Source organism: Anarrhichthys ocellatus, unplaced genomic scaffold (genome assembly GCF_004355925.1).
Source record: "Anarrhichthys ocellatus isolate YVR2014 unplaced genomic scaffold, GSC_Weel_1.0 scaffold3, whole genome shotgun sequence".
NCBI lineage: Eukaryota > Metazoa > Chordata > Actinopteri > Perciformes > Anarhichadidae > Anarrhichthys > Anarrhichthys ocellatus.
Window position 1 is genome coordinate 11,559,044 of NW_022280033.1, and position 10,060 is coordinate 11,569,103.

General features: G+C 38.6%; 2 protein-coding genes across 7 annotated transcripts in view; one reads left to right on the plus strand and one right to left on the minus strand.

Moving 5' to 3' along the window:
* The window catches only part of khdrbs2 (KH domain containing, RNA binding, signal transduction associated 2), a 57,400-nt gene extending 52,138 nt beyond the window's left edge, over nt 1-5,262 (minus strand). For all 6 annotated transcript variants that reach the window (XR_004213851.1, XM_031876895.1, XM_031876888.1 and 3 more), the window contains exon 1: nt 4,933-5,262. Coding sequence is in view for 5 of the 6 variants with exons in the window: in XM_031876895.1 (XP_031732755.1) it covers nt 4,933-5,023 (91 nt within the window). In the remaining variant the exon portion in view is untranslated. The remainder of the gene's footprint in view (nt 1-4,932) is intronic.
* Nucleotides 5,263-9,552: 4,290 nt separating this feature from the next.
* Nucleotides 9,553-10,060, plus strand: part of LOC116378195 (isoaspartyl peptidase/L-asparaginase) — a 5,217-nt gene continuing 4,709 nt past the window's right edge. Inside the window, exon 1 of the mRNA XM_031840017.1 lies at nt 9,553-9,609. The gene's annotated coding sequence lies outside the window, so the exon portion shown is untranslated. The remainder of the gene's footprint in view (nt 9,610-10,060) is intronic.

Below are 10,060 nucleotides of genomic sequence, written 5' to 3' on the forward strand. Positions count from 1 at the left end.
TTATGTGTGACCTAAATATAAAATATACCTATAATTTTTTAATGATACAGTACCACAACTACTTCTACTCTCTGTTATTTGACAAACTGGCTGATGTGTTCCTTCTGCACGTCTAATTGATTTGGAAAGCAGGGGGGAGGTATGGCTTTGATAATTAGGGAAATGGACATCAGGTAGGATGAGAGGACAAAGGCAATATATTACACTTGGTGCTGTTGAATTTTCAATCAAAAATATTCAGAAAGAAAGGCAGCTCGCAGCCTCGCAAAGTATCTTGATTACTGGTCGCTGCATTCTCTTCAGTCCTATTGATGTTAGTTGCCAATTTTCAGCAAAGCCCCAAGGATGAGATGTATCTGCAAATCTTTCCTCTAGATTATGTGAAAAGTGTTTTGTATGTTATTGGATTTATTTTGGTTGTTTGTTATGTAATGTATTGTTCAATTAAATTCCCATATTTTTCATATATTTAATTAGCAACACATATTATTTTCTTGCAGTTGTAGATTGTATTTGTGCAAAATATGTACAGCCACGATCGACCGATTTATTCTTTGATTGATTGATTCATTGATTAATTTGTTCCTTCATGATCAGTATGTGTCTCTTTTTTCCAGTCCTAATTGTGTTTATCTGGCATCCTGCTCCCTGTAGCACTTTATTTCCTTGTCTGATGGGACAATCTGTGTAAATGTAATTACTGGTATGTTGGACGAAACAGGACATTAGCCTCCATCAGCATGTAGTGGTCTAATCACTTCAAGTCTGTCATTTACAAGTGAATTGAAAGGGATTAATCAACCATATTCAAATGTAACCACAGTATCTGAAAAGAGAGTAATTTACCTTCCTTCCTAAATACCATATGCCACTGTTTCACCTGCACTTTCCTCTGTTTTAGCTGGTTTTTACATCGAAAAATCCCACTTCTATTTCTGTATTTGACCTGTCCTGTATGTGACCATTCAAGAGGCACAGCAACATAATCGGATATCTTATAAATTGTCTGAGTGCTGCTGTTTTGGCTTGTCCTCTCATTTCAGTTGCTTGGAATGCTCACAACCTTGGAGTCTAATCTTATTCGACCTATACGCTCATTGTAAGTCACTTTTGATAAGACCGTCTGCTAAATGCTGAGAATGTAATGCAATGTATCACTTTCCTGAAATGTAATTTTTGTGTCCTTTTGATAGGTCATACCACATGGGTTGTTTTATCTGTCGCTATGTGAGCTGGGTCACTGCTGGATACTGAGCAGGGCCATAATGGAAACACGGAGTGTGTGAGCAACAATTGATAAATAGGAGCGGGGTAGATTAAATGCAATCCATTCTTAGAGGGAGAATTGCACTCTGTGGTGACACATCGTCCAAATCAATCGTAAGAATGTAAGACGTTTTAATAGAACCTTCCTGACTAAGCATCAATGTGTTGAAGAAAGCCTCCTGTTATATGTATTTGTACATTGATTGTATGATGCACCATGCAGAAAGCAGCAACTCTTAAAGCCTCATATACTCCGAGTATAGAGTAAGATTCATACCTCCTTAATAGTCACTCATTGAAGCTTACCATCTCAATAGCTAATTATCGCTATTCATTATTGGCTGACTGAAACTAAGGCTAAAAGAGTTGCAGTGCATCGCACTGGTTCATGCATTGTCTGATTACTTTTAATTAAAGTTAAAGGGTCATTGCCCAAAATGTGGTGTGAGCATGTTTTCGATAGAGCTGTGACTGAGCATTTTCATCAGCCTTGAGTATGTGGCGCTGAATTTACATATACAATGCGTGCAAGCAGAAACTGACCAGTACTGTAATTAACTGATGGTTGTTCCCCCTCTTTCTAAGAATATTCCCTCTTGTGTTTAAACATGAGAACCACAAGAAAGGGCAACTCAGTACTTGAGGGAAAACTTATGCCTCCAAAATGGCTAAACACGAGGAGGAAATGGACATGATGAGTACAAACTCATGTGTTTGGTGAATTGAAGAGAGTTGTGAGCTCAGACAATGTCGGGTTTCAAGACAAAGGCAGTTCAAGCTCTAAATGTTTAACTTAATGGACATTAAACTAGCAAAATGATGAAGTTGCGCTTGTGAAAACACTGTAAAGTTGAATCTCATGCAGATTTGTTTGTATTATCCCTGCACTTAGCAGCACATGTGAGGGCATTTAAGATATTACATACCCTGCCAAAATGTTTAGTGGTAATGTAAAAATAGTGATTGCAAAAATAAATTTTGAAAAATGTCCCTTTTACCCTAAAATTGGAAACATAGCACACGTCTGGTTCTTTTTTCTCAACAAGCAATTATCTCACATCTGCTTCCATGTCTGCTTTTCTTTTCACCTTATTAGTTTCATTGCAAGGCTACATGGCATGTAGGAAAACCACTGGGATCCATTAAAGGCTTCCTTTTATTGACTCTCTCTTCAACCCACTTTTAAAATAACTGCACTGTTATTTAGTCAAAGGTAAATTAAGGTGCAACACATGAAGGAATTTACTTTATTGGCAATCTGAGCAATCATTAAGCTAATGTTTCATTGAAATAAGTTGTCTTTGTGTCCAAAAAAGGAGCCGTTTTTGGGAGTAAATGGGAAGACTGGTTAACAGTTTTATACATTTTGTATTCAAATAATCTTTTTTTTTTATATAATTACTCCAACTATCAAAGGAAAAGAGAAGCTGTGAAGGAGAATGATCCCCACCCACCCCCTGAAAGAGCTTTGTCACAAACAGCTTTAAATCTGCTCAAGGAAAGACAAATGATTTTTAGAGGCAACACCATTTAAACACATATTCACTTCTTGAATATGGAGCTCTTAACTGAGACCATGGTAATTCCATGCCATGCTGTGTATCGTCCATGATGTGAAAAATGCAGGATTTAATGCTCTGCTACTCACTGATAAAATAGCTGTGAATGTATAAATCCATAAACGGAAGTTTATCTTGCTGGCCACTGATATGTATGATTCTGCATTATCCACGAGCATAGACTGACAAAAAATGATAACTGTGGGAAAGTGGTTGAAATCGCAAACAGGGTATTTCACATGCTGCCCGCAGATGATTAAGTTGAACATTTTCCTAGTTGACAATGCGAGATGGTCTGAACTGACAGTTTATTATAACGATTGTCCACCATTGTGTGTGATGCACGCTGTTGTGTGTCACCTTGTTAACTGGATACATGCTTTTCTATTGCAATATATTGTCATCTATTGCAGTGTATTGTGTTTTTGTATACAGTAATATACTGTATTGTGGAAGAGCTTGCTCATTATGGGGAACTGCACTGTTATTAATTCACAAATGAATGCTTTAACTGAATGAAATAAACATGAAAACATGCTAGTTGCTGTTCAATGTGGATATGATAAACAATTTTTTTTTAAAGTTTGTATCCTCGCTATGTGAGTCAGCCTCCTGTAAATTTGGCAAAGTGAACTGTGTGATGGATGATCCCATCTGCATCACAGTTAGCGACAAGAGCGTGACACATTTCATCCACACTCATCAACACATTTCAGCAGGAAAGTTCAAGGGGCAGAAAACACCAGAGCACAAACACCCTGTCCAATCACCACATATTAAACTAACACACATTTTGACATGGCTCTTTTAATAAACATGTCAGAAACTGTTAGTATATATAGAATAGATAGATTACAATAAATGGGTGTGTCACAGCTGAGAATTTGTTGATGATTTACAGCCAACATGTCAAAGCGTTCTATGGTAAATGTGGTCATTTGTTATCTATGTTTTCATACAAGCTACAGTACCAAGTGCTTTCCTGTGCGTTTTCTAGTGTCCTGTACGCCCACGTGAGCAAGGCCCCTTTGGATTTATGACACAAGAATAAAAAGTTTATCCACTCATCCATTCACCAAAAAAAAAAGCACATCACTCAAACCTTCAGAGCACACAGTCGGGATTTGAGCTGGAGAAATGCAAAAGTTACATCTGTGGACCGAATGAGCTGAGTTGAGTTCTTGCGTTTGCTTTTCCAAAGTGACACATTCTCAGCATGTGGATGACACCAAGGCTACCTGATGTATGCAGAACTGGGCTACTTTATGCTGTAGGTTGAAGCTGATGTATACTGCCTTGTTAGATATACTGTAATATAAAATCTAAAGGCTGTAGAACATCGGTCACAATGGCATTAATTCTTCTCTGTGACCTTGATGACAGTTACTATAAGTAGTGATATAAAAGAGAATGTGAATGTCATGCTAAATTGCATTTACCTAAATTGTGTATTAAATGTAGAGTTCTAAGAAATATGATATTTGGTCAGTGGGCTTAATTTTGAATCCAGAAAACTCAAGGCGCATGTCAAGTTTGCTGAACACAAGTCCTTTCTGACAACTTGTTTTGGTCCGATAAAGATGTTACAATTCTAATCTTATATGCCGAGTAATTATGGCAATAATACACTGTACATATCCTTAGGTTAACAGCACTATTCAAATCCAGCAAATTGTAGGGAATTAGTCCTTTCGCCATTTTTATCCTGGAGAACTGCTCCGTGAACAGTTTAAGTTCATTTTCTGAATGTAGTGTGCAGAGGTTGAACTTGGAGGTCAGTGATGTGACCACGCTTTGACTTAACACACACTTTACTTTCTGTGCTCACTGCATTTCTTCCCCTCGATGTTAGAAAACCTCAGAAAAGTTCTGCACTGGAGCCAAAGAGCAGCTGCCTCCATTAAACACACAGCACAGTGAATTCACTGCCATCGAGCAAGCATTAAGAGGCAAGGGCAATGTGTTGAAATGAGCTCACATTAGGTCACTGTACTTCCCTGAAATGCAATGCAATGGTGTTTTCAGTTGCAGGTAACCGGGTGAATGTCTTTGGTAAATAACTGTGCAAAGCTCAGAGTAGATCGGACTTGAAAAATACCTGACTTACCTTCTGCAAGTAGACGCACCGCATGCACAAGGGAGGGGTCCAAGCTCTTTTTCTCGGCCACCAGTTCAGGTAAGTACTTATCTGGATGCATTATTACCACCGCGGACCTCTTCGCCGGCCGTGCAGGTGAGGCGACAGTGCTGAGCGTCGGAACGCAACTAGAAACCTTCCTGCTCCTGCAGCTTCAGTCTAGAAATCTCTGAGCGCCACAAGCAAAACCCCTCAAAAAAAAAAGAAAAAAGAAAACTAGTCGTCCCACGTCTCCGAGATGCGTGACTGGAGGTTGAGATGTGATTCAGAGGTGCGAGCGACTGGAGGTTGACTTGTGATTCAGAGGTGTGAGCCCATCTCCGCCGCCGCTGCCTGCTGCCTCTCCTCGGCACCCCGCCAGACTCTCAGACTCACTGGGTCTGCGGCTCGCGCTGCTCCCCGCCCCTCAGCATCATTATTGGCCATATTCCGGGACAGGCGCTGCTGGAAAACAAAGGCGATCCCCGCTGAGTGCATACCAATTGGGCGATGTGCTCATATAGGGAGTGGATACAATTTTTTTTTTTTTTAAGTTGAGAATGCGCTAGGTTGGGGCCGACATTGGTCCATGCAAAAATCTCACTCCAAATTGTGAGATTCGATTGTTTTATTGAAAGTTGTATGCATGTTGTGTTGCGAATAATCCCTTACGAAAATGAAGTAAGAAATTCTATTATGCTACATTTGAGAATATGCACCACCACTACAAATGTTGTGTGGCTGCAATCGGTTAGAACAGAATAGGCTTGTAGTTATTCTACACCACAATAGGTCACTGTAAACTTAGTAGTGCTAGTTTCATTGTCTGTAGCTCCTTATAATCATTGTAGCTTGAATTATGGCTGATATGATAACTTTGATTATTGCTGAGGCAGTAATGCCATACTAGCAAGAAAAACATTTCTTATCCAATTAGTTTGATTCAGCCGAAGCAAAATGTACGGTGGCCTATGAGTTTCCAAAGGTCACTAGAATAGCTTGTACCAAAGAAACATGTATGTGTGCTAGCAGTGTAACCTGAGGGACGACAACACAAGCTTAGTTTCTGTGTCGCTGTCCATGGTGCTAAACACTGCCTGAATGACTGAGATTACTTTGGATGGTTTTGCACATGTGGGAAATGATAATTTCAAGTGTTTTCATTACTGATACTCTAAATGAAAATGTGATAAGTTATTTCTTTTTGTAGTTGTGCTCCTTAATAGTCATTGTACCTTCTTTCCAAATGGTTTAATCGTACTATTCTTGTGTCTTAGAGGCTTTTAGAGAAGAACATTTTGCACCCACACAGGTTAAAAGACCTGATCTTCTCCAACATGTCACAATCCAAAAAGAAATTTGCTCTGCAAAATCATGTCCACCTAGTTCTTCTTTGAATGGCGTTGTATGGCTCATGGGAAGAGAGAGACATCAATGTTCATTTCAAGCTTCCTTTTTGCTGTGTGGATTCACTTTGGTAAGTGTATAACAAGTTTTAGATTATCCCTCCCCTGATTTCTCACTCTGGTACTTGATGAATTTGTAGTCCCATGCCGGTGTAATTTTGTTCGAATCTCAATAAAAGCATGGTCAAGTATTTAAAATGTTGTATAAATGCTTTATTTGTCCAGTAAAGCATATACAGTGCAATGCCCATTGGTGTAATAAGATGCTCAGTAGACTACTGTGTGTTAGCTGGGTTTCAATCCCAGTATAAGAGAATAATGTAAATGCCAACCTCATGTCCTATTAGGACTCAAGGAGTCACGAAGAACGTTTTCTGCTTGCGAAGTGAATTCTATGACACGAGAAGTTTCAATGTCAAGTGAATGCTTCATTAGGTCTTTATGAAGCAACGTCAGTGGTGTCAGCAGTGTAAGCAGGCATCTCGTATGAACCGCCTCTCTTGTCTTGTAGCTCTAATATTGACTTGAATCCTAAAGTCGTCTTCAGCGCGGCACACAGGCTGCTTTACTCGCTCTTTATTCAATATGAGTGGAACAGGCTGGTTAATGACCAATTGTAGCTCCACTTGACCTTTTAGAGTTGACTGGCTGCACTGATCAGAATCATAAAGACTGTGGGGAGACAGACACTGGTGTTAGGTGAATCAGAGTCAATTTTGATGTTCTTGTCAATGTGCAATAATGAGAAATCTAACAATGTTCTACCAGATTGGTAGAGACTGAACATATTGCGGTGGATGTGTACAGACCTTTGTTCTACATAGTTATAGCTACAGTGGTTGCATGTTGTCATTAATCCTTACTTAATGTTACTTGAACTATTTCTTTCATTTCACCAATATGGTGTTTTGGATCTAAACAAAGGGTATGACGTTACTCTAGTTTGTTGGTTTGCGAGACTAATACAATGTCATGTGTGGCTTTGGTTTTATTAACCAACTACCCTTTTTTTCTCTATACCTCTACATATTTAGATATTCTATCATATTTGTTATTACAGCTCTTGCTAATTGCTTTTTCTGCACATTTCTGAAATGACAAGCAGGCATAGAAGGAGCCAATATAGATCATAACTTGCATGTCCTCATCATTTCTTTTTATGATTAACAATTAATGTCTATCTGAAATAAGACACAGTTTTAATTATTCTGGTTAATAGCCTTAAATAAGTGACTGGGCCCATGTCGGCCAGTACTGTCTATGCACTTCATGCTTGCTGAACCTTAACTGATTTCATTTTATCAAATGAAAGGACGAGGATGACAATCCTGCCGCTGTTATTACTGGCTACGAAAAGCAATGATGACTGTGACTGTAAATGAGGTTTAATCTTATAATCCTACGGTATGGTTGTGCATTTAGACTGAAGCAGGCAGACTGAAATAATAAAAGAAAACAGACAAACACACTCAATGTGGTCCTTCACCGCAACATTAAAGGAATGAGAAGAAGAAATATGGATAGGGAAAATAGCTGGTACAGTGATATTTATCACTGCAGAGAGAAGAGGACTTTGATCAGACTGCCGCATGTCACTTTGGACAAAGAGGACTGTGACTGACACTCTTTTTTTTTTTAACTTAGACTCTCTCTGTATCAATACTGATTATTATTATTATTTATTTCAACTTGGATTTGATGTATTTCTACTGCACTCTAGTGGTCAAAGGGCAACTTTGCATATTTCACTATACCTAATGCAGATCAGCCTTTCAAGGTTTTAAGTTGTTTTTCATTATTTAAATCAAAAAGTTGGAGTTGCAGGGTAAGTCATACTCTTTTCTCTAATTATCAGAGGATCTAAGGTGTACTTTAAGTCTGATCACATTCAACAGCATACTTAAAACCCTGTTATTTTGTGCTGCTTTAGTTGTGTTTATCTCTTATATTTTGTCTTTTGTTAAATTTTCTATATCAGGATTGCCTCTAAATTTGTAAACATGTTCAAACTTTCTTTTATTCCATATCTTAAAGTTTGTCTAACTCTCTTTAAAGTTTAAATGTTTTTAAAGCCCCTTGATTTATGAATTGTGCTATGAAAATAAATTGCGTTGTTCAGTGTGAAGATGAAGAGTCACATAAGGAAGGGCGATGAGTGCTTACTTGTTTATACAGTTCACCTCATTTTGTGTGTGCTAACATTAGTTAATGTGTGTATCACTAAAGACAGAGACTCTTATTATGCTTGCGAATGGTGATGACAAAGTTTGCTCTTTAAAACTTTAAGTTCTTACTCAAGACACAGATGAGTCATTTGTTTTAAGTCACAAATACTATCAACTCCCAGAATATGTAATTTTACTGTTTTATTTCCATATAAATTGGCGATAATGTTTGTATAAGGTGGTGATAATTAAGTGAGCAAAGAAGAAGACCCTCTCTCGATGTGTTTTGTTATTGCTTGGCCAGCTGATGAACTCTGTCCTCTTTTTGTCCCCTCTCTCTTAGACGACTGTATAACACACAAATATTCATGTAACATAACTGGTCTGTGAAATAGCATCCGTAACAAAACATCTTATCTGTTTTTTGCACTTGTCGTCTACATCTGTTCAGTGGCTGCCACCTAACACATGATTATCTATTTCAGTGATTCATATTTTCACACATATATTGCCTTAATGTCTAACAAGTATACAATATCAAACACCCCTTACATTTTAGTGCAAGACAGAGCAGGTGAGCTGGGGCCTCAGAGACTAAGGAAGAGGACAGGAGGGTACAAATCAATGTTGATTTTTTATGTAACGTGATTGGCAAAGTAGTTGTCAAAGAAAAATACATTACATTTTAGAGCCACATCCATTGTGTATTTGGGGTGATATTTTTGAAAAGGTGAAATGAAGTAAAAATATTGGGTTGAACAAAATCATGCCTTGGACACAGAAGGGAGTGCAATATCTGATGGGACAAATTGTTGTGGTGGATGTCTTGTGGATGGGCTACAGCATGAATACATGAATGTTGTCGCAAGACCCTTTGGAAAACAGAAATTCCTCTGTACACTGACCATTCCTTTTAAGATAGTCATTCTTCAAAACTCAACGTTCATCAAGTTGGTCAACACAGGCTTTATTTTGAAAGGCTGTACCGGAAGTGTCACCTTTAATTATACTAGACTTGGCATTAGTGTGCAGGCGTCAAGTCGGGACGAAAGGCGGAAGGTTTTCTCCCCCGGGAGGAAGCGAGAAGATCAAATAAGGTACGAAAAAGTCCAAATGTTTCAACCAGCTGCACAAAGTGAATGCCAGAGTATTGCTCTTGAGAATAACCTGTGTCAGCCATAGAGTCAGATCAACTCTTTAAAACATGTATGAAACAGCTGAGCGTTGCATCACATGAATGAAGGAACCGCAAATCAAGATCTTTGCATACAAAACATAGAAACAGCGGGGAGCGGGGTCGGTTGGGACAGTGTCACGTTAGAGAACAACTGTCATTCAGGATGCTCATACCCAGCCACTCTCCATTCATTTTGTGAGGAGTTAGGATGAGAACATGTTGCATGGAGACCCTCTGATTATACCTCACATTATATTTACTGTTTTGAGATCTACAGCGTGTGAGGAAAACGGTATCGATCAAATCTCTGAGGATTGGAGTCCTTTAACCCACATCCTACCTATGGAGGTATACCAGTTGTCATATCTCAC